At 44.5% G+C, this 25,153-nt stretch overlaps 1 protein-coding gene across 1 annotated transcript in view; it reads left to right on the top strand.

Annotated features, from left to right (window-relative positions):
* COL22A1 (collagen type XXII alpha 1 chain) overlaps positions 1–25,153 on the top strand; it is a 198,468-nt gene that overhangs the window by 87,057 nt on the left and 86,258 nt on the right. Inside the window, exons 13-20 of the mRNA XM_053944725.1 lie at positions 3,554–3,607; positions 5,694–5,738; positions 10,181–10,234; positions 11,460–11,513; positions 20,200–20,235; positions 21,612–21,641; positions 22,489–22,542; positions 23,447–23,500. Coding sequence (XP_053800700.1) covers positions 3,554–3,607; positions 5,694–5,738; positions 10,181–10,234; positions 11,460–11,513; positions 20,200–20,235; positions 21,612–21,641; positions 22,489–22,542; positions 23,447–23,500 — 381 coding nt within the window. The remainder of the gene's footprint in view (positions 1–3,553; positions 3,608–5,693; positions 5,739–10,180; positions 10,235–11,459; positions 11,514–20,199; positions 20,236–21,611; positions 21,642–22,488; positions 22,543–23,446; positions 23,501–25,153) is intronic.

The following is a 25,153-nucleotide window of genomic DNA, read 5'->3' as shown; positions in this document are numbered from 1 at the left end:
TATCACTCACAAATGCTTTTTATCTGCATCGCTCCTATCAAGTAAATAAATACATATTTTCTCTCTGTCCTGCATGTCTCATGTAGTGGAGTTACAAACCAGCAGGCTACATGATGTTCTTTGTGGTATGAACTTCCTCACACTTGCTCTGCAAAGCTTTCACAAACCAAGCTAAACTGAGGCACCAACATCTTCCTCAAGGTGCACTTGATCCTGCTCCAGATTTCCCACCAGGTTCTTCAAGAACATGCAGTTCAGCCAATTAATGAGGCAATGCAGAATAGAAGGAGCTCAGATCTATGGGCTGGGCAGAACAGGTGCTGGTGGGGCTGGACCTAAGGACATTTGACTGGACAGTGCCAGGTGCTCCCAGGGAAGACATGAGCTTGGCCAACCCCAGCCCCTCACAGTGCCTAAATATAAAATTATTGTGTGTTTTCACAGTGCCTTTCATTTGCCTCAGTGGAGCATTGGCTGTGTGCAGTGTCCTTGAGCTGGATTCTGGCCTGAGCTATTTTGAGAAATAACCCTGACTTGCTGACAGGGCTTTAAAATCTAAAATAGGAATCCACATTACTCCTCCCTGTAAAGCCTGAGCAGCTTGGCAATGTGGAACAAGGTGTATAAGAATGGGTGGAGTTGGCAATTAGAGAGGTCACATCTCCAATTACTGGTGTAATGATTATTTAGAGTTTTTTTGTCAGATCACTTATTTTTGTCATCAGCATCAATATAGCAGCTCTGGGCTCTACTCCAGGCTCCATGGAGAGCAATGTTGCAGTTTGTCTGGTTGGTTGGGTTGTGATCCTTCCTGTCTCAATCCATCTTCATTAGCATTGAGCTAGGCAAGCCCAGTGTGAGCTCAGCAATGATACCTGTGCCTCAGGAAATTCAGCCCCTTGTTTATCTCCTTGGCTGAGGAGCCTTTTGCTTCAGTGGGAATTGCCAGCACTTTCTTTTAAGAAGTTGGCTTGTACTTTGTACAGACTTCATTAATTGCGTGAAGCTTCCAGTAGCACAGATAAGAGTCCTCCAGACTTCTGGTAATGCAATTTCAGTCCAAAGAGTTGCAGAAATGGTTGATGAGCCCATTAGGGTTCATGTATAGGTTACAGGAATGAAATGGCCTCGGTATGTCATCTCTGGTTTTACTGGTTTTGCCTCTCAGTGATGTCTCTGGGGGAGATTGTTCCTAGCTCAGTGTCTTCAGCATAAAGTAGGAAGAGTAGGGTTTTTTTTTTTATCAAACTTGGAGGGTAAACTTCTTTGTTTCCGAAGAAGGATGTGTGATCTTGCTGGCTACAAGCTGGACACGAAGAGTTAGCAAAGTCAGCCTTGTGCTGAGGTATTGCAGCTTCAGTCATGGTAGTTTGAGATGGCAAGAAATATTCACTGGTCAGTGGGGAAAACTCCCACATAAATATGTGGGACCTTACAGGTTAATTTAAATGGAATAAGTGGGTCCAGAGAAAAAGGGCCATATCTCAGATTGTTCATTGTACCATGTTATATCAGCAAAATAAAGTTTGGATTTTTGAGATCAGACCCTTTAGCCTGCAATATCCTGCAGCAAATATTTAACCTTTTCCTTCGTTTTTCCCCCCTGTATCTCTAATAAAATGATAAAGAGGTTTTTTTGTGGTTGTCATTGCTGTGGCACAGACATAGCTATAGCATTCCCATCTGAACTGACAGTTATCTGCACTTAATAGAAAAAGCAGAGGGAGAGGGTAAAAAAAATCAATCCTTTGAAATAAAAAGCATTAGGTAAGAGTTTCATTTTGACAAATTTCCTTCTTGCTTGCTCGAGCTGTCGAAGGTCTCACGCTTCTCTGCTTTACCAGACATTATCTCAGCACAGGCCTTGAATGGGTTCAGCACATTTCATCCAGAAAAACCCAGTTTCTCTATAACTTCTGCTGAGTGTTACAACCACATTTTATGTAACAGGACTGAATTAGACTTCTGCAATTTGGATGACTTGGAGCAGGACTCTGTTTCTCTTGGGGTTTTGCCTAGACTTTGGTAGTAGTATTTTTCTGTAGGCTGAAGGAGAGATTTAGGTGCATGCCTGCTATTAGAGGACTTGCAAGGCTTCCTCACCTTGCAAGGGTTCTCACATGTCTGATCCTGGAGCCATCTTTGCTTGTGCTTGAATCCTACTCTCGTTAACCTGCACTGGGGAAAAAAAAAAAATCTTAGTTCTACTACTAATTAATTGCAAACACATCTTGCATTTCTAATTTTATTATCTTTTCAATATGAAACTTCTATTAATACAAAATCTAGTACATATATTAAAATTATTTAGTAATAATATCTCTATCTGTTTTGAAGCCTTATCCATTACAGCCACCCAATTAGTGTTAGACAGGAGTTAGACAGATGAGAGTGGTGGGAAGTGGAAGTGATGTAAGTAAGAAAATAATCAGTCAAATAGGTGATATACGATGCCAAACTAGTTCTCTAGGTCAACTTGCCAGGCCCAGGCTGTCTCCATGGGACAGTTCTGAGGGCTGAGCCTGTTCAGCTGGGGATCCAGATAATTTTCAGGCATTGTAAGACACATAAAAGCACACTGTGAGTACTCTCCACTAGGGTGTACCTTCTCCAGGGTGAGTCAGTGCACAATCACCTGAAAGACTGATGAAATGTACCTGATCCTCTTGCATTTTTTCTTATCAGTAAAAATAAACATTGGAAAATTTAGTTCTGATCTATTTCTTTGCATTTACTTGTTGTAGATGTCGGCGAACCCAATGGGAAGAATAATGATGTCTAACTCTATTTCAGAAGGCTGAATGATTTCTTTATTATAATTATGTTATAAGACATTAATATGCTATATAAAAGAGGATACTAAATACTACATGCTACTTTCTCTGACTATCATATCTCACTAACTCACAACTCCTGACCCTGTTCTCCAGAGTCCAGACACAGGTGGATCCGATTGGCTCTCAGGCCCAAACAATCCACCATGGTCCAACCAAGCGCTCACTCTGGGTAAACAATTCTCCAAACACATTCCACAAGAGAAAAACAAGGAGCAGAAATAGAAATTGTTTTCTCTTTCATTTCTCTCTGTGCACCTCAATAAAAAATCCTGAGAAATGTGCTTGCCACATTTACTCTTCAAAACATATAACATTTTGAAGACTGTGGTCACTTTGCAGCAATGTATACTTTTGCTTTGTTCCATTAACAGTGTTCAGGAGCCCAAACAGGTGTTGTGTGCAACAGCTTACATTGCCAAACCTTCTGAAAAACCCTGCAGAGAAACCTGTATGGGACAGTTTGCCTTTGTAGGTTAAGTATGAAAGCAGAAGGATAAAACTTGCTAATGTCTGAGGGGACAGAGGAAAATATTGGAGTGTCAGTTTGGGTAAGTAGTTGGAAAGTAAGACATGACTCCTGCATTAGCACTGAGAGAGTCAAGAAGCCTCAGTGTGAGCCTGGAAGAGCAACATGCATTTCTAACTAACTAATTCTATGCTTGGTCTTTTATGTGAAAGAGTTTCTGGTGGTTTACTGTGTCTCAATTCCTTGCCAGGGATCTGAGGGAAAACAGGGTCCCCCAGGCATTAAAGGCTACGTAGGTGCACCGGTAAGTCACGGCTCTTGTTCAATTTCTAATGCTCTAGAAACTTTCTTTACTTTTTCAGTGTGTTCTGCCCAGATATATTTTTTTTATTATTAAGCAGTCTATAGTCTGTCTGACCACTTATCTGCATTACGTCCAATTGGTGAAATTGTCTTGACTTCACTGAGTTTCTTGTGTCTTCTTTAAATGAGAACATTCTCATTTAGCCACTAGAGAGGTGTCAGCAGAAATTACTTGATTACTGAGATAACAGCTAGTGATTTTGTGATGCTCCTACTGTAATGCAATTGCTTTGGTCTGTGATGATGCACTATTTCTATGATGCTTGAAAACTTCATCAGAACACCAAGAAAAAATACCACCTCTCAGCAAGTTTCCAATCATATTTTCAAAGCTCTCAGGGAATAGCCTTTAGGCTTAGGGGACAAATCTGCATTGAATGAACAGACAGCAAGACCAAAATAAATTAGATTCTAGCCACTTAGCACCTCTGTCTTATAGTCCTAGCTTGGTGAGCAGCCTTTAAGCTGGTGTTGGAAAGGCTGACTGGATTTTCTGAGATTTGCTGACCCAGATGGGGGTCATCTCCCACAGGCTGGGGGATGAAAGGATTGTGGGCTCCCTGACAAGAAGTACTTGGGGTGCTGGTGGATGAAAAGCTGGACATGAGCTGACAGTGTGCACTCAGAGTCCAAAAGCACCATGGGCAGCAGGTGAGGGAAATGGTTCTGCTCCTCTGCTCTGCTCTGGTGAGACCCTACCTGCAGTGCTGCATCCATCACTGGGGTCCCAGCACAGGAATGATTCATGGGCCTCTGAGAGCAGGTCCAGAACAGGGCCATGGAAGTGATAGGAAGGCTGTAGCACCTCTCCTGTGAGATAAGGCTGAGAGTTGAGGTTGCTCAGTCTGGAGAAGGCTGAGGAGACCATACGTGGCCTTTCAGTATTTAAAAGATGCTAAACTTTTTAATAAGACCTGTTGTGATAGGACAAGGGATAATGGTTTCAAAGTAAAAGGGGTGACATTTAGATTGGATATAAGGCAGCAAGTTTTTACTGTGAGGATGGTGACACTGGAACAGGTTGTCTGGCAAAATGGTGAATGCCCCATTCTTGGAAACATTCAAGGCCAGCTTGGACTGGACTCTGAACAACCTGCTCTAGTATAAAATAGCCCTGCCCATTTAGATGATTATGTAAATCCACCTGAGGGCCAAATATACCCAGACATGGAGCCCTCATTAGCTTGGAGGTAAGACTCCACTTAGTAGTGTAAAGTAAACTGAAGTTTAAATTATTACAGCAAGAAGCACTGTAAGCTTTGGCAGTTTTAGACAGGTCACTACTGTCTGAGCATATTTATCTCTCTATAGCTATTAGTTGATTGCTCAGTTTCACAATAAAGATAAAAATACAAGGTATTTGCTGAGCCAAGGAAAGATGAAATCCTTTTGTGCCCATTGAATCGATTGCCTGTGCTAGTGCCACATCAAACCGAGCTCCAGAAATGTTCCTGGTGTAGCTGGGAGGAGATGAATTATGCAGTCCTGAGGAACTCTGGCATTGTATTCACAGCTCAAAAATGTGCTGGGCCCCCAGGACAGAGTGCATCTAACCTTTGCCAGTTCTCAAAGCTACCTGCTGTCTGTCTGGCTACCACATCCAAACCCACCAAGAACGGGAATTCTTGCTTGTTTATGCGATAGGTTTTCTCATCAGTATTGTCCTTTACCAAAGTTCTCATTGTTTACAAGAAACTTGAAAAATGCAGAGCATTGGTTGTTTTCCAGACCATCTGCAGCTGTGGTGTGTTCCCTGTCCCTTCACTCTGCTGTTGGCAGGAGGGTCGTGTGTCTGCAGGCAATATAATATTACAGATGTTCTTGGGCTCACAAGCGGTCCCTGCTCTGTGAGTCTGCTTAGATCATGCCTGCAGCCAACTTTGAGGACTGGCAACACAGAAAATGTCCTTGAGGTTCACTTGAATTGATTGTGCAGATGTGCACGCTGATTTGGTGACTAATTAGAGGAGGTAACTATGCCTCTACTTGGATTTAGCTTTATAATCTTTATTTATTTTTATTTTTAGGGTCTACAAGGAGAAAGAGGAGAAAAGGGAACACGAGGAGACAAGGTATTCCTTCTGCATGGTAGGAAAAGATGGGCTTTTCCTTTGTCCATTAGGTGAAGTGGACCACCAGGCCAGCAGCTCTGGAGAAGGATGGAGTTTCCTCACTGTGCTGCATTTCCAAGTGCTCTCCACCTCCCATGGGTGTGCAGGAGGGCTTTTGGGATCTGTGCTGTCTACTAAGCACACATTTAGGGACTTCTTGTGTGTATGTAGCCAGGGATGGAGGAGAGTGAGGAGGAGAGGAGTGGAGGTTCCCAGTGTGGAGATCAGAATGGGGCGAGATCCACATTGTGTGCACAACCTGAGAGTTTGAGAATGGTCACTGACTGCCACTGACTATGCCTGCATCCAGCATTTTCCCATCTCATTCCAGTTTTTCACATCATCCAACTTCCTATGTTTCTTTCTTCTCCCATCCCCATAAACTCACTAGTAGTAAGTACCAGGTAATTTGTACTATGTCAAAGGCTTCAACCAAATGGAGCTGCTTCCCAGTTCCTTGTTCTCTCCTGACTGTGAAGAGCTGTTTCACGGAGTGCAGGTCACTCTGGGATTTGAACGATGTTTGTGACTCTAGCAAAAGACCAAATGCTTATTATACCTGGAATGGGCATTTAAAAGGAGTGCTAGGCAGGCACAAAGGCTTAGTTATTTCAGTTTGCTCAGTGTGTTCAGAGAGACCTCAGATGTTCACCCACTTCTGCTGTAGATATACTTGACAGTGCTCAGGGCCCCCCAGAAATGTTCTGTCTTGCTTATGACTCGAGCCAGTCCTGACACAGGTTTATCTCAGGGAGGGTCTGGCAGCTCTGACTGTGTTTGTGTAAAGGAGCAAGTCATCATCTTGCTGGCATAGCTCTGTTTCCATTTCTCAGTCTCCATCTTCTTCTGGAGAGGAAACCCAGCAATTATCACCAAACTTTTGCCTACTGGGAAAAATTATCAGTAGACGCTTAGTGTGAGCTATTGTGTTTCTCTTTACCAACATCCTTTCTGCTGTTTATGATAAAGTAGCCATGATCATATTTTGTATTACGTATCCTCGTTATTGCAGCTAGAGCAAATGGCTGGATTGTACTTTACCTTTGTCATGCTTTTCCTTCAGCTCTCTGCAAAACTGGATAGGTGTCCTGTGCCTAGCCAGTGCCTCTGCTGCTTTTCCAGAGGCAACATTGTCTAATCTGCTGGGATATTTGGCTTCTGGAAGAAAATCCATCTTTCTGACATCACTGTGATGGGAGAGGAAGCTGGAGCTGTGTGTGGGCAGGCCACTGACTAAGTAGAGGAAGATTAAAGTGGGGAAGAAATGAATTAGGGTTTTTTTCATTAGAAGGATCTGCACAATTAGAGGTGCTCCCCCATCCTTTTTTTTTTTTTTTTTTTTTTTTTCCCCGAAGCAGCCAAATCTCTGCTACAACAATTGTGCTTCGATTTTTTTCCAGGTTTTAATGATGGTCTCAGTGCACCCACTGCCAGTGCTTTAACTTTTACCAGTCAGTACTACTGTGAAAATAGTGGGCGTAAATTCAGTGGGCCAAATATTTTCTTGTCTGCTTTTCAGTCTGTAACCTCAATACTGACACCTACGCAACCTGTGCTTCTTTGTGCCTGAAGAGAAAAGGGGTTATAATATCAGATGGGAGCACTAGTTCATGCACTGAGTATTGTTTTATCAAGCCTTCCCCCTTATTACAAAAAAACCCCTATGTATCCCATCCATCTTTCTGCATTATTCACATATCCTGGTACCTTGCAGATAAATGTTGAGGTTTTATAGTGAGGTTCCCAAATCCAGTAGTACAGGTTACACCTGCACTTTAGGAAAAGCACTGCACCATATGAGGGATATCCCATGCCCTTTTGCATCCAATGAGCCCATCACAGACGCCAGGACAGACTCCAGAGATAATTATGATGCATTGCCCTGCTAACAGGAGCCATATCTGTATGTGATACTTGGCATTCTAATTTAGACATGTCCAGCAGTTCAGTGTGACAAAGGGCATTGCTTTTGCTGCATAATCCTGTGTCCATCCTGTAAAACTCTGTTTTATTGAGAAGGGATTGTGTAAGAAGGCAGCAGGACTGGTCTGCTGCTGCCAGATGCCTCTGCGGTGTTTTTTTTTTCTCCTTCAGCCTTTCCAGGGCCCTACAGACTCCTGAGTAATCATTTTTGCAACAAATCATTAAATTTTCTAAATGGTAGAGGTCAGAGAGCAGCACTGAAGTTTTGGCAGAATTGTCATTTCCCCTAGTTGCTTGTGAATCTTCACCATTTTGTTCTACTGTTTAAAAGAAGAAAAAACAATAGAACACAGGAGAAAGAAATGGAATCTTAAAGTGAAAATTTGAGAATGAAACTTTAATGTGTTTGCTCTCTCTGTTGGAAGAAAAGTACCTTTCACTGAGTATCCTTATTTAAAGAATGGAAAAATAATAAAAAGTATTTATAATGACAGGTTTTTCTGAAGAAACAGCAAAAAACACAATTGCTGGGAGTGTTTTCAAATAGCTTTTTTTGTATTTGCTTGTATAAATAATACATTTGCCTTTCCCAGCCCCCACTGGTGGCAGTAAGAACATTGACACTTTTCTGTTTTGGCACCTAAACCAGCGTGTGTGAAGTACTCATTGCTGCTGTATTGATGCTAAAAATTCTCCTGGGAACACACTGCACATTTTGTCAGCAATATACCAAGCTGTTACTTGCTGAAAGTCTTAAATTCAGGATATTTGTAGTTCAGGCAGTGCAAAGAAAAGCATTAATGTGGAAACTGTACCTCCAAAGCAAGTTGATCTGGGTGTCTGACACTGGTTTTCAGCTGGTTTCTGGAGGATATGGGTCTCTCTGATTTCATTCCTTGAATACATAATTTGAATTAACATTTATGTTAGAAGATTGCTTGACTTTTTAAGGAGGAAAAACAAATAGTGATTAGCAAATCCATTTCTGACTTGACAAATCAATGTAGTTTAAAAAAAAAAAAGCCAATTAAATCCAATGCTGTGAGTGTGGGTTTGCAGGTAATAACAGTGATCTAACAGGGCTTAAGATACATAAAAAAACTAAAAAATAGCATAAAACTATTAGTTTTCTGTCACTGCTTGTACTTGTAGAATTTGTTTTTACATGCACATTGATGTTAACATTGGCACTGTGTGTGTGTTTGATAGTTTATATTCAGCTCTGTGTAAAGGATCCAAACAAAATCTGTGTTTCATTTTTCAGAGGTTTAAGGACTTTAGAGAGTACAATCCCTGTTCCTAGGAGTTTTTAAACTAAAGAGATTGAATGGTCAAAGGCTATAATCACTAGGAGAAGAGTGAAGTTCAGCAGAAGTATGTCATTGACTCAGTTATCTCTATCAAGAACCTCGATTATAAAATAGGAAATATATTGAGCTTGAATATGGAAGAACAGTAGAGATCAGGGTCAGAATTCAAAATTATCCTGTAAACACAATCCCCCAAAGCAGAAGATGACATTGAGAAGGGGCAGCTGCAGGATGTTTCATAATCATAGGACAACAAATTGCAGTTATGGATTGGGAGCAACTGATCAAGGAGCTGTCTTATGGAAGGGAGTTTGGTGTAAAGTAAACATTATCCTGGGATTTAAGCAGAAAAATAGTCTATGAAACATGAAAATATATTCCTGCTCAGAGTTAGCCTCAGGTGTATTGAGATTCATACACCTAGCTACAAGGAAGATATGCAAAAATTGGACACTGCACAAAAGGGAGCAATAAAAATGATCAGAGAACTGACAAACATGCCCATGAAGAAAAGTTGAAAATATTATCATTGTTTAGTCTAGAGAAATTTGGAAGGACAGTTTTGTAAACCTTCGAATACATAACAGGTCATTGCAAAGATGAAGGAAACACTTCTCTCTGTGGGGGGTCAGGGAAAGACTTACTAGTCTGGAACTGCAGAATAAAAAAATCAGGTTTAGGTACAGGGGAAAAATGCAAATCTTCAAGTAATAAAGTGGTGAAATCCATTGTATATGGACTTTGTGGACTGTCCAGCTCTGGAGACATATAGGAATGAATTAATTGTTCCCTCAGGTTACAGAAAGAAAAGGTGAAAAGTGAAAGATTTTTTTTTACTGGGAAAAACTGACCTATTGCTGGATTGCTTCATTATTTTGTAAGAGCTGTTCTGGGCTGACATTCTCTTGGAGCACATTGTCCAGTTTACACGAACCCACCTCAGCAGGCAGAGGAAGGATGCCAACATGGAAAGCTAGCACACAGCTGCTTCTGGTTGCATGCAACTTTTCATGGTACAGATGCAGGAACTTCGGCTATTTTTTCTATGGATCTGGCTGGAATTTATCCCATTCATTACTCTTGGAGCAGATAATATGGACATCACCTTCAGGGCAGTGTCCTAAACAGCACAGATTTAAATTGTAGTGTTTTTTTCTCTTCTTTTTCCAGGGAGACAGAGGCCTGGATGGATTCCCTGGAAAGCCAGGTGTGGAGGGGAAACAGGTATGTTGCAAATACTCAATAACTGGAAGTGTTTCTTTGGAAAGAGTGCAAGCTGACCCTAAAACTGAGACTTATCCTGGGTGGTTGCTGAATCATTACAGATCCAATCATGTCCCTATTCTGAGGATGTTTGACACAATTTTTTTTTGTTTGTTTGTTTGCTTTTAGAGTTAAGCTAGAGTACAACTTACACTCACAGGAAACGCCAGTCCTTTAAATGTGATAGTCTACATGTTTGTCTTAATTTTCATTAAATACATAAGAAAGCACTCAGAAAAAATCAGTTGTTTAAGCTCACAACAGGAAAGAAAGAGAACTGCATCTAATATATTGGGTTTGTTTTCAATAAAAAAAGACTTGGATCTATTTACATTTTTAAAACAAAAAGAAAACAGAAAATGGCCTAGAAGATCAGTACATTTCTGCTGATCGGACACACACTGCTTTGTCTAAAACCGCTATCAGTAAATTCCACAAGACTGTTTTCATTACCCAGGGAATGATACCTAATGAGAAGCATCCTTTTCTTCCAAGGACCTTCTGGTCTAAATAGCAAAGGACAGAATAAGAAGCAGAGGACAGAAGTGATTTGCCAAAAGCCACACAGCTCATCACTGCCACCTTTAAGCCCGATACCTCCAGGGTGCAGCATCTGCATTCTGCTCTGTTCCTCAGCCACAGCTTACCTTGTACCAAGAAGTGTGTGTCTAGTTAGTGTTTATCACTATCCTTGCAAGATGGAAATGTTTTCCAGTGTTACAGATGGATAAAGAACTGGTTTATACTTGCAGCAAATGCAGATGAAGTAGGAAATTGCAGAGGGATGTCAAAATGGATCCTTTTTGTTTAGTACTTCAAAGGAACGATTTCTCCAAGTGAAAACCTGTTACAGAAGTTGGGTTTTCTGAAGCATTTCTTCGTGTCTAGAAGAGGGTAAATCTTCATGCCTGAATTTTAAACAAAGTTTTGTGTGTGACACTGATATACTCACTGAACTGCAATTTTTCTGAATCAGCTGAAATTGGATTGGGGTTATTGTGGTTGCTGTGGCATCTCCATTGTTATTCTCTTTCCTCTCTGTGCAGGAGAGTCGAAGCAGCTTCATGTGTTCTATTAGTTCATTCCCAATGCAACAGGATGTCACTGTGCTGCCAATACCTGCAGCCTTATCTTTCTCCTGCGCTTTAGAAACAAATAATTTTCTCTCAATTTTGCCTCTTTATAGGGCCCTCCTGGCAGTCCTGGCCCTCCTGGTCCTAGTGGGACCAAAGGAGACAAGGTAAGTTGGGATGGGAGGCACAGAGTGGATTTAGAAACACATCTGTTAATTCTTCCTTGGGCCCTCAGTGCTGGAAATTTTAGGGCAGTTGTACTAATATTTATCTCGTTTGTATATAACAAAATTTATATATATTTAAATGTTTCACTTTTCTGACATGGCTTCAGTTTGAAATGGGTGTGAGTGTTAAAATGTATCTGTTTATGGCTCCTCTGCTCTTAGTTTAGTGCTGATAGTGAGAATAGAAGGAAATAGAGTTTAGTTTGGGTCAGGTAATATTCCTCATCTAAGAAATGTGAGTAGAAATGTCAATATGTTTGTGTAGAAGCTGTTTTTTCTGACCCAGGAGATGTAGAATTGACTCAGAAAGTGACAACAAAATGCCTCCTACCTGCAAAATAATTATTCACTTCTCTCAGCCATAATTTTGACCTTGTTATTTTTCAGAGTTGTTAGAGTATTCAGGGCAGCCTTATGTTTCCCTGTCTGTTAGAGATGATGTTGTGGTTTTGGTATTTCCGACCCAGCTCTTCAGCAGGAGTGGAAAGCCATGGCCAGTTCTGGATTTCTTTCTCTTTTTCTCCTCTGGATTAAGTCAGTGACCCTTATCCAAGAATGCAGAGATTGGAAGCAATTCCCACTATTTTCTTCCTGCAGTAGTGATCAGTCTTGAGTTCATAACACTTCATCCATATTTCTGAACCAGCTGCAACGAGTGCTTCCAGAAGATATTTGTCTCCTTGGTCTGATATTTTCAGAGTGGCTGGTGTGTATCTCTTCATTACTTCTCGCATAACATGAGCTCTTTTTGGAACAGAAGGCCCTGGGCAGCCTGATCTAGTGGGTGTCATGTCTACTTGAGACACAGGGCTGGAACCAGATATTTTAGATTGATGGGCTAAGGCCAATGGTATCAGGTTCATCAAGGCAAAGTTCTGGGTTATAAACTTTGGCCAAAACAAAGCCCTGCAGTGCCCCAGGCTGGGGCAGAGTGGCTGGAATGTTGCCTGCAAAGTACCCCAGTGGGAAAGGCCCTGGGGTACCAGCTGACAGTGGCCAAATGGGAGCTGGCAAGTGCCCAGGTGGGCAAGAAGGCCAGTAGTCTCCTGGCATTCTGTGTCAGCACTCGTGTGGCCAGCAGGACCAGGATGGTGATTGTGTCTCTGTGCAGGGCACTGGGGACGCCGCACCTCGTGCTGTGTGCAGATGTGTGCAGATGTGTGGCCCTGTTGGGATGGGACTGAGAGATGCCTCTGCCCGAATTAAGGTGCCAATGAGACCATCTACCAAACTCAACAATAGGGATTTTATTTAACAAAAAATGGGAGGAAGAGAGATAGAAAGGAATAGAGAAGAGGAGGGTGAGAAGGGAAGTTGGGGCAGAGGAGTTGGGAGGGAGATGAAGCAGAAGACAGTCCAAGACACTTGGTTCCAGTGGCATTGTTGTGGACAGGCTTAGAAAGTAAACTTTAAAATAACAGAAAGGAGGCAGGTTAATTAAAAAAAAGTAAGCCTGTTTATTACAAAATGAACAACTGGAAGCAAAAGCCTCCGGCTAGTCCAGAGACTGTTTCAACAACTTAGTAACTGTAACCTAGAGGGACTTCCAAGGAAACCAGCTCTGAGGAAAGACCCGGGTGTCACACACCCCAGGACTTTTAAAGTCTCTCTCTGGTCTCCTGATTGGGGCACTCAGGATCCACACTGTGATAGGTCTATTTCTCCGTTGCTGATTGGCTTATAAGTTGGTGCAGTCTTGGCCAATCATTTTGGAATTCTCACTTCCCATTGGTTGGTCTCTCTTCCAATCTTGACTTAAATTGTGGTTGTGTTCTATGACGTAATACTTCTGAAAGTTTCTCTGCCCTTTCACAAAGATTGGCACCCCGTCTCCTCCCCTGTTCCACTCGTCCTTTATACATGCACAACAGTACTGGGTTTTAATATAACTAATCACAATTTGTTACTTGTATTAACAACATTTAACTTGTATTAACAACATTTAACTTGTGTTAACAACATTTAACCTTGTAACAACATTTAACCATTGGAAACTACATTCCCCAAAAGTTTAAATTTTAGTTTTGTTCATAACAGCGTCACATTGGTCCTTCCTCACCATGCGCTTGTCTGCGCTGGGGGTCTCTGTGGTTCTTGTGGAGGTGAGAGCCCCTTGCCGTTCTTACAGGGTTAATACCTTTCTCCAGTCCTTGTCGTGGGTATTGAGGGAGGTGATTTCCTGTTTTCCTATTTGCCATGTGAAAGGAGGATGTCTTCCTTTGCCTGCAATGCTGAGGACCCACAGACCGTTTCTCAGTTCCAAATGCAACCTTGGGGGCAGAGTGGGGATGCAACCCCTCCCCCCCCCAATGAAGACCGGGCCTAAAGTCGACTTCTGTCTGGTTCTACAAGGCAGCGCTCTCATTCTTCCTCAGCCAGCTCTCCCTGACCAGGCTTCCATGCTATTTTCTTGTGGATGCCACACTGGGGCCAGCAACAGGATCTGCCTTTGGCAAGTGGTTGCCTAAGGGTGAGCAGTCATCATTGGTGACTGTCCCGGTGCTGGGTGCTGGCCCCGGGCTCACTCCTCCGGCTGCCCCCTGAGGCAGCTGCAGGAGAAAAGGCGGCGCAGAGCCCGCCGGGCCCTCTTGGCCATGGAGCGCCATCGCCGTGGGGCCGGAGGCTGCGGGACGGCTGCGCTGCCAGCGGGGCAGGCAGGAACGCTGCGGGCCAGGGGCTGGGCAGGCACTGGGCAAGCTCCTGCCGGCGACTCATCCCCACAGGGCTTTTCCTGGGCAGGGGCGGCCTGGGCACAGCCAGCTTCCACACCTGCTTTGTCAGCCTTGTCCGCGGTATCAGCAGGTGTGGCACAAACCACAAACACATTTGTGTCTTCGGGCAGTGCCGTAGGAAGAGGGTCACTGTTGCCCCTCGTCGCAGGGATTGCTGTCCAGGGGAGAAGCTGCTGGCTCTGCTCCCTCCTCTTGCAGTGGAAGGGACAAGGCACTCTCTGGCACACTGTCCCCCTCTCCTGCAGTGTCTCTGTCAGAGAGCTCTTCTTCCTCCCACTTTGCCAGTAGCTGGTCTATCTGAGTGTCCCTGGATGGCGCATCCTTGTTGAAGAGAGACCACAGCTCTTCAAACAGGTCTGGAGGCACGAGCTGTGCATAGTTTTCGGTCTCTCCTGCACAGTTTTGTCCAGCTGCAAAGGATGTGCTGCACCGAGGGGCTTTCTGCATCCAGGGAGGAGAGGATGTCTTCCTCCAACTTCTCCAGCTCCAGCCTCGATATTCAGAAGATGCTTTGAAGCATTCTCAGGCCCCGTGCACAGCAGCTTGCCACATGCAGTTTGCTTGGGCAGCTGATGAGTTTCCCTGTCCTCACAGGGGCTTCCAGATGAGGGAGAAGCTGAGAAATCTGAGCATTCCTCAGGCTCTGATGTGGGCAAAAACTTATGGTGCCCCTCATCCCAGGGATCTTTTCCAGGGCAGAAGCTCCTGCCTCTCTCTCTTTGTCTTTCAACAAGGCAAGGGATGTGCTCTGAGGATTACTGTCCCTGTCTCCTGCATCCTGTTTCTGGGAGCTCTTCCTCTTCCCTCTTTGGCTCTTTTGGAGAAGTGTCCCGTCACTGTGAGTTGTCAGAGACAGACTGCTGCTCTGCCAACTGGGCAGGAGACAGGCGCTCAGAAGAGTTTCCTGGCTCTTCTGTGGCATCTTTGGTCCAGCCAAGAGTACTGGACATCCCCTGGGACTCTGCATTCACCTCTTGGCAGAGACTTAACCAGTCCTGGGTCCAGACGGACGTGATGCATCTGTCTTCATAAAGGCACCGGGCAAGGCCTCTAAATGAGACTCTGTAGGTTTTGCCACCGTGCTCTTCCTGCACCTCAGTGAGCTCCTCCATCTCAGTGTCCTCCAGGTGGTTCCAAGCAGACTGGGTCCCTGTGAGGAGCGGCGTGCCACCTGCACGTCGCAGGGGTGGCAGGCGATGGCCCTGCCTTGCCGCTGACCCTCGCCAGAGCCTTTCAGCTGAGCTGTCTGGAGAAAGTGTTTCTGGGCCCTGTCAGCAGCCATAGTGCCCCATGGAGAAGGCGGCACTAGGTCTTGGTAGCTGCTGGCTATGGCACCCGCAGACCACGCTCTGCCTCTGGGAGAAGACCCAGAGGCTGCTGGGGCTGCTGGCGGAGGGGACAGCTTGATCCGTGCCGAGGCTGCTCTTGGCAGCTGAGGGCTGAGCTGGCAGGCAAGTGTCACTGGTAATGGAGGGCCGTGGAGAGGCGGCAAGTCTGACACGGACAATCTTTGTGGCCGTGTGACTGTGTCACTGTGGGGCAGTGACTGCCCTTCCTCCAGGCTGTCCTCCTGTTTGTAATGTCCTGGGAGGCTCCCTGAGGTGACCGGTCTGGGGAGCACATTGTCCCAGTGGAGGGGCGTATGGTTGTCCAGGTGACCTGCACTGCTGCCTGTGGCTGCCTGTGGGTCATCCGTGGGAAGCAGGAGGAGGTGTCTGATGGAGGCAGCTGTGTGGACACTCCGTCCCCACACATGGTTTCATGGCCCTTGTCCTGAGGCAGGTGCTGATCCCGGCAGCCAGGCTGGGCTGGGTTCCCAGCTGCACTCACAGTCTCTGGGCCATTCCTTCACCCAGGCCCTTGTGGCACCGGCTCATCCCCAGTGCACAGCCTGGAGCCAGGCCTGGCTCGTGGTCTCTGCCTCCAGCCCTCCACCAGGTCCCACTACAGCCTTTCCCTCCATTCCTATCCCTCACCTGTCGCCGCTTGGACAGCAGAGGCTGCCCCTCATGGGACTGGCAGTGGGCATTCGCCTCCTGTCTCTTTTACATCTTGCCAGTGCTCTGATGAGCACTGGCCAAGGGCACCTGGGAGAACTGCTTCCTCCTGAGGAGCTTCTGCCTCATGAGAGAACTGCTGCCTCCTCAGAGAACCGCTCTGCTGGGAGTGACAACATGAGATGTTTGGCCCTGCAAGAGCCCTCCAGGTCACCACACGGACCCGTGTCACAATGGCCTCTGGGCATGATGCAGCCGTGGGTCACAAAGGCCTGGTGGGCACAGCCACCCCTTGTCTCAGAGGCCTGGTTGTTTTCCATGGACATGCCCCTATCCAAGAGTCCTGGGGCTTTCCATGGAAACACCCCTTGTCACAAAGGTGTTGGTTAGGCCTTTGCCATTCTGCTTTGCCTATGCTTTTTCCTCTCCCAATGATGTGCTGTTCTCCCTTTTCCTACCATATGTGTTCCTCTCCTACACATCCCCAAAGAAGCCCTGTGCTCGGCCAAACTGCTTTTCCCACCCAGCCCATCATGTGTCCCACCCCTTGACCCCCACCTCATGTAGAAAGAGAATCAGGAAGGCAAAAGCTCCGTTAGCACTTCATCTGGCCACTACTATAAAAGACAATAAAAAGTTCTTGTTTACAAAGATTAACAACAAAGGAGGGCCAAAGAAAATCTCCATTCTTTATTGGATATGCAGTGGGAATATGGTTATGAAGGATGAGGAACAGGCTGAGCTACTGAATGCCTTCTTTGCCTTAATTTTCTACAAGTAGATCAATTCTCCAGAGGACAAGCAGCCCCCTGAGCCAGCAGACAGGGATGAGGAGCAGATGAGACCCCTTGTAATCCTGGTGGAAGTCATTAGTGACCTGCAGAGCCACTGAGACACTGAAAAGTCTATGGGATTGGCTGGGAGACCCCCAAGAGTGCTGAGGGAGTTGGCAGAAGAGCTCACCAAGCTGCTCTCCATCCTTTATTATCAGTCCTGGCCAGTTACATGGTCCCAGATGACTGGAGGTGCCAATGTGACAAGCATGTCCAAGAAGGACTGCAGGGAGGTCGAGGGGAACTGCAGGCCTGTCAGCCTGACCTCGGGGCCCGGCAAGGTTCTGGAGCAGATCATCATGAGGAAGATCACTCCGCCAAGAGAGAACAACTGAGGGATCAGGCCCAGCCAGCATGAGTTTAGGAAAGGCAGGTCCTGCCTGAGCAATGTGATGTCCTTTGAGGAGCAAGTGACCCACTGCGGTGGTTGCCTGCTACGACCTCAAGCAGTCGAAAAGCTCCGGCTAGTGCTGCCTTTGTAAGGCCGTAGCCGCCACGTGAGCGGGCACTCCAGGGTTGTGGAGTACCCCGGCGTGGGTAACGCAGCTTCGGTAGCTTTACGCTGAGAGGAAACGAAGGGATGAGAGGACACTTTGCTTGCAGGCCTGAGAACTTCTATTCCCCCATGCATGGTTAGAGTGAACTGCTCTCAGCACAATGCAAGGCAAAATGGCAACAGGACAAAGGAATGCATTAGATTAAGTAGGGGGTGGGTGGACAGGGGTGGAAACCTGCCTCGCCCTATAGGGACAGATGACAGGGGAGTGACATAGATTATAACAACCTATGGGAACATAACAGAGGTGGGTACAGCGTTCTGGTTCAAATAGAAGTGCAAAGGTGGGGTGATTGATGCAGAACTTTCATGAAGAAGCAGGGAGTGGTTACAAGACTGACACCCCAACAAGGAGTGAGCACCCCTGACTGACAGAACAATGTAAGGAGAAAACTGTGTAAGGTGAGAAGATTGACATGTCTGAGTAACAAGAGCTCCTGTGTTAAACAATTTGGAGCAAACCACTGTGAGGGAAAATAGGGGTACAAGGAACCAACTTAACTAACGTTAATAAAATCCCTGACTAAATCAACCCAACCCACAACAACCAAGCTCAGGGCCGAGGGAAAAACTGTGCATGGAGCCTCCCTGGACTTGAGCTGAGCCTTTGACTCCATGTCCCATAGCACAGTCCTGGAAAAGCCGTCAGCCCAGGACTTGGGCAGGGACCCCCTTTGCTTGGTTAAGAACTGTCAGGATGGCTGGGCCCAGAGGGTGGGCCATGAATTGTGCCACATCCAGGTGGTTTTTGGTCACTTGCGGTGGACAGGCCCAGTCCTGTCCAGTGTCTGTCCTTCTGATGTGGACAAGGGTATCAAGGGTACCTTCAGTAGTAAATTTGTGACGACACCAAGTTAGGTGGAATTGTCAATATACTGGAGGGTAGGAAGAGTCTGTGGGGGGGATGTGCACATCTGGATGGATGGTGTGAGGCCAGCAGGTTGAAGTTCAAGAAGAGGCCTGTCCCAGCAAGCCCCTGCAGTGGCTCAGACTGGGGGCAGAGTGGCTGGAAAGCTGCCCAGCAGGAAAGGCCCTGGCAGTGCTGGCTGACATAGGCTGACTGTGAGCTGCCACGTGCCCAGGTGGGCAAGGAGGCCAGTGGCCTTCTGGCATTCTGTGTTAGGACTAGTGCGGCCAGCAGGACCTGGATGGTGACTGTCTCTCTGTGCTGGGCACTGGGTAGAAGTCTTCATTCAGTTCTGTGCACCTCATGGAAAGAAAGGGGTTGAGGTGCCAGAGTGTTGCCATAGACGGGCAGTGCAGTTGATGAAGGGTCTAAAGGGTGAGTCCTGTGGGAGCTGGGTGTATTCTGGGGAAAAGGAGGCTCAGGGAAACCTTACTGCCCTTTACAGCTCCCTGGCAAGCAGTTGTAGCCAAGATGGGATTGGTCTCTATTCCTAGACAGCCAGTGACAGGACAAGAGAAAATGGCCTCAAGCTATGCCAGTAAACATTCATGCTGGACAGCAGGAAGAATTTGTTGACTGAAAGGTTTGTCAGGCATTGCAAGGTTCTGCCCAGGGAGATGGTGGAGTCAGCATCTCTGGAAATGTTCAGTGAACAACTGAATGCTGAATGTGGCACTCAGTGCTCTGGTCTTGCCATGGTGGTGTTCAGTCAAAGATTAGGCTCAGTGGTCTTGGAAGTCTTTTCAACCTTAATGTTTCAGTGATTCTATCTTTTAAGGTCCCTTCCAACCCAAACCATTCTATGATGCTCTGAATAAATAACAAAGAGTAATTGAACTTAAGAGAAAAAAATATGAAAGATATGCTGGGTCATTCAGAGACCTACATGAGTAATGAATAAATAGAGTGTGGAAGGAAGCTATGTGATAAATGTAACACTAGTCTGTGCCTAAAGTAAAGGATAAACCTTCTGTATGCACAGTCTTAAAGCATAATAAATGGTGGACATTGCTGGAGAAAAATTAACTGGAACGAATTGATAGCCTAGATGGCAATAAATCATGGAAAGAGGGTGTAGCATCCCAGTGTCCTGCAACCAATATGGCAAGAATTGCTCTATAAAATGACTTGGGGAAAATGGTACCATTTCTCACTTTTTTTGCAGTTATTTTGGTTACTAACAAATAAAAGTATTTTAACCTCCTTGATATCCATCCCCTTGGGGGTCTGTTAGGGATCTAAGCATCAAGCTGTTTGTGTGGTAAGTGTACAGAGCAAATACAAGACTTTTTGAAGCACAAATCGAATGCTATTGTACATCCAATGCATCGTTCATTTTAAGTCCCTGAATGTCATTAAAATGTATGTAAAACTTCACAGTAACACAGACCACAACCAGTTTCTGCATGTATTCATCTGCAGAGCAACCAAGTTGAGATTGTGTGTCCAGATCTATTAATTATGAGATGGTACTGAAAATAAGAATGTACAACAACAGTTGCAAAATATGATCAGGATGTTGTTTTTACTTTGCACTCTTGTGTATTGTGCCATGTTGTGTTTTATGTATGTTTTTTCATTTCTTTTGTATTTCCCTGCAGGGTGAACCAGGATTTCCAGGATTGCCTGGCACTTCAGTAAGAATTTTTTTAGCTTTCCCAAACTTTGTGGCATTATTGCAAGAGAAGATAAAGCAGAAATGCAGGTTGGGAAGATCTTGCTGAGAGATGTTCTTAAATACTTTTTTTTTAAAGAAGTTTTTAAAAGTGAAATGAAAGCATTGCCTCAAGTGCATCAGACAGAGCAATACTGTGACAGGACCGTGTGGTTTCTGACAGTTGTTGAGTTGATTCCAAGTGGCCTTTGGTATAAAGAGCCTGTGAAGTTATAAAAGCAAATGAAATTTTAGTATTGAGTAGCTGAGTGTCTTTGACATGGATTGAGTGTAAGAGTTGGGGCAGGAGAAGAAAAAGGCAGTTTCTGATGAGAGGGAATGATCTTTCCTTAGCTTATTGGTGGAATATTGAGACAACTAGGACTTGATGTGCTGAAATCAAGAAAGCACTCATGAAAAAATTAAACAGAAAACAGAAGAGTGGGGTTTATCTTTATTGTGGCACTAGATTAACATCTTTTGTGCATCCCTCTGTCTTCAGCAGCGCCTTCACTGATGCCAGGGACATCTCTGGCAGGGATGTAAGGATGTCCAGAGACTAGTATTGTTTGTATAAAGAGGTTATCTCCGAGTGAACGGAGAAAGATTTACCACTAAGTATGCAGAGGAGAGGTCTAGAACTGAGTTCACTTTGGGCTGGTAACAAAGCAGGAAGTAGCTCCTTAACTAAAAAAAAAAAAAAAAAAAAAAAAAAAAGCACTGTTCACTGTTCAACTAAAGACAAGAATGAGAAGCTCTGTGGTAGTCATGGGTAAGTCAGCAGGCAATTCCCTTACTTGGAATGTGGTAGAAAGTAAAGGAATTAGAAAAAGAAAACTAAGAAAAAAACCCAGCGTATTTGGGTAAGAACATTTTGCTGTCCTGCTCAAATATGATATTAATGATGGGACAGCAATTACCAAGAAATTTTGAAGATGTATATAACATCTGAAAATTAGTTTAACTGATGGGGCATATCCCAAGCCAGTCTGCTTGTTATGTGATTCCTTCTGCACTCAATAGATCTTTGTGATTTAGAATAAAACAAGAGCTGGGGAATTTACTAACTTATATAATTAGATAATTAATTAAGTTCTTACTGTTTATACAGACACCCTAATCAGGTGGCTGTATAAACAGTAAGAGAAAGGTGAGAGAAAATCTTGTGTTAGTCTGAGCTCTTTAAATAGAAAGCATCTCCCAGCCTGCATCAGGATCGGAGGAGCTGAAGGAGTTATCATGCAACTTGAAGGAACAGCAAGGGGAGAAAAATACCCTGTGGGGCCCCATGATACCTCTGACACCTTCTGCCTTGTGTTTACTCTTTCCATCCTTTATAACTCTGCATTTCTATTGCAGGTGCATACTGAAGGCCTAAAAGGAGAGGAAGTAAGAGAGACTCAATATCTCTTATTTCATTGCAAGGATATTTTAATGTAATTCTGTTGCCTGTTAGGTTAGATTTTCCTTTAAAGTAGTACTTTAAAGGGAAGGTGGAAGCAATGGAGAAAATAACCAAGAAAGGAAAAAGGACAATGTCATTTTCAGATGTGAATCTTACATCAGTGAGGAGTATGAATTGTAGAGTCAGCTATGCAATTATCTAAGGACAGGGATTTATTAATGTTAATGTTAAACTGTATTTGAGTTTTATGCCTAGTTTGTCTCTGAACCTGGGCACTCAAATAGGGGGGGCATGCCCATTGTATCAGTCTGTTAGTCCTATGTATAAAATATATAAATTTTGATTTTTTTGTTGGTAGATCTGCAATTTGCATTTAGCTGTTACTTAATACAATTGTATGCATCATGTAAATGATACTTTAAAGCCCTTCAGAGCTCTGTAGGCTTGAGGGAAATGCTGGTGAAAGCTGCTTATGCAAAAACTGTTGTTCTCCACCACCAAACCCCAGCTTCGAGTGTTTTACTGGAATATCCAGGATATCCCTGTGTCTTCAGTAGAGTCACTTCCTTTGAAAAACAGAGAACCAGATATGGATAAGTTCCTGTTGAGTGTAGGTGGATCAGTCTGTCTGCAGCCTAGTGAGTGCTGATAATTCAAATAGCCAGAGATTAAGGAGAAAAACAGCTGGTCTCTGCACTGGTTCTTCAGGACTTGTGGGGAAAGTGGTGGTATAGGTCCTGTAAAGACAGATAACATGTCTAATGTACCTATGCAATTTTCATAAAGATATTTTAACATTTTTTTTTTAAAAAACCCCAAACATTTCTGTAGGGAAAGCCTGGGCCACGAGGACCACAAGGCCAACCTGGACTACCTGGACCTCCAGTAAGTTGTTTCTCTCACTGCTTGCAATTTCAGAAGCTGAAACTCAGGCTGGAGTGAGGCATAGGAAAATCTTTTACATTATTCAGGCTCTAAAATATTTAAATAGTGCCCACAGCTTGCAGTTTTCTTCATTGCTGAGAGGAGGTGTCATGCTGTGGATGGCCTGTCTGAACACAGGGAAGTGACAACCAGGACATGGGCAGAGTTTGCCTTAAGGCTGTTGTCATACAGAACCTGATCATTTTTCTGTTTCTAATGTCCTGAAGAGCTGTATGGGCATTCAGCACATTTCAGAGAGGCACGGACTGATAACTTGTGAGCTGTCATGTCATGAAGGTCAGGGAGTAGGTGCTGTCAAAGGGGATGGTGTTATGCCACAAGGTCATGGCTGAAATATTTTCTGGATGAAAACTAAGAATTATGTCTGTGTGTTTATATTTCAACACAATTTTTACAACAGTTTGTACATGCAAACATTCTTACTGCTGACTTAAATTGTAGCCTATTCTAGTTACATTTTATGACCCAGCTCTGCAGGATGTCTCAGTTCAGACTGTCACTGCCTCATTTGCAAACATTCTGTGTTTCATTTCTTTTGAATTGCTTGTTGTGTTTCTCTGTTGATTGGCTTTTGTAAAATTGATGGCATTGTGAAGGGGTGTTACTTAGGTAAATCTGGTTTGAATTATGTAATTTAAATATAGCTGTGTGCTCTGTATTTAATCAGGGCATTGTCACTTTATCTTGTTTACTCATTCTCTTCTGCTCACAGGACAACATAATAACAGGTAAGAGTTGTCTAGGTAGCCATGCAGTAATGGTAGCACAAAACAGCTAGGAAATTGTATATAGTTCACTAGTTTTTCTTATTCTGTTAACTTTCTAAATCTTGTCACTTTTAAAGGGAGAACCTGGTCAGGAAGGCAAGCCTGGAGTCCCTGGTTTGCCAGGTCAAAGGGTGAGTCACTTCTTTTATTTAATCTGAGTCTCAGGAGGCTCAGGACAGCTTTGTTCAATAAGGTTTGCTACTTTCACCCACCTTACATATACTTGTCTACTTATATAAGAATCCCAAGGCCCAGATCCTTTCCCATATTCCTTATTCATTGTACAGGAACTTCCAGTACCTCTTGGAGTTGACAGGTTGAATGCAGTGCAGGTTCTTTCTTGCCACGTGCTCTCCTGTATTTATATCTGCTCCTTACTGCTAAGGGGTTGCTTGATATGACTCTGAGTGTGCAGAACCACTACTAATGTGGTCAGTTTGACATGTCAGAGAAATTCTGTTGTCCTGGAAGTCAAATGAGTGTAAAGATTCTTGCAATATTTATTATTTTCTGTCCTGTTTGGTCTGTACTCAAAAAGAGCATCCCCCAAAAACGGTAGCTGGTGTACCATTCTCTGCCAGGAGCTTAGTTTTCCTATGTATGAAGAAATCTTGCGATTTTTTTGACGTGGAATTACGTCTTCACATATTTAAGTACTGCTGAAAGGTAAATTCCATAGTGGGCCTGATGTTAATACACTCGTATTCTGAACCTGCTTTTCCTTGCTTGAGCTTGTTTATATGAAGAACATTTCACTAGACAACACAGAATCAGAATATCCTGAGTTGGAAGGTACTGATCAGGATCATCAAGTCCAAATCCCGGCCCTGCACAAAGCATCCCAAGAATCCCACCATGTTCCTGACAGTATTGTTCAAATGCTTCTTGAACTCTGGCAGGCTTAGTGCTGTAATCACTGTCCTAGGGAGCTTGTTCCAGGAGGAACAAGCCACACTTTATGAAAAACCTTTTCCTGATATCCAGCCTAAATCTCTCCCACTTCAGCTTCATGCTGTTTCCTGAAATCCTGTCACTGGTGACCAGAGAGAAGAGATCTGTATCTTCCCCTCCTCTTCCCCTCACAAAGAAGCTGTAACTGCAATGAGGTCTCTCCTCAGTCTCCTCTTCTCCAGGCTGGACAGACCAAGTGTCCTCAGTCACTCCACATAAGGCTATTCTTGTTGCCCTCCTCTGGACACTCTCTAATACCTGTGTATGTTTCTTATATTGGGCACCCAAAACTGCTCCCAGCACTGGAGGTGCGGCCACCCCAGTGCAGAGCAGAGTGGGACAATCCTCTCCCTTGCCAGGCTGGTGATGCTGTGCCTGATGCCCCCAGGACAGGGTTGACCCTCCTGGCACTGCTGACTCCAACTTTCCACTAACCAGGACTCCCAGGTCCTGTCCCACAGCTGCTTTCCAGTCTTATTCCCCACTCTGTACATCCAGGTTTGCCCCATCTCAGGTGTAGAATCCAGCACTATGGATTCACACCAATCACCATACAATTGGTGATTGCCCAGTCCATTTGTCAAGGTCTCTCTTCAGGGCCTCTTTGCCCTCAAGGGAGTCGACAAATAAAATGAGATACCTGCTTAACATTTTTGGAGGCAGTCACTTGGGTCTCAGTACTACTGTTTAATGGGTCACTTCTTTAAGTAGCCACAGAGACTTGATGATAGCTCACTCCTTAAAGGAGATCATGGGGTTTGCCTGCAGTGCTTTGAGTCAGCACCAGCATTACTATCAGCCTGTGTGAGAACCTATGAGCATAGGAGGGTGAT

The sequence above is a fragment of the Vidua chalybeata genome, chromosome 1 (genome assembly GCF_026979565.1).
Source record: "Vidua chalybeata isolate OUT-0048 chromosome 1, bVidCha1 merged haplotype, whole genome shotgun sequence".
In the NCBI taxonomy this organism is placed as follows: domain Eukaryota; kingdom Metazoa; phylum Chordata; class Aves; order Passeriformes; family Viduidae; genus Vidua; species Vidua chalybeata.
The sequence above is the reverse complement of the archived record's forward strand: the minus strand, read 5'-3'. Positions and strand labels throughout refer to the sequence as shown.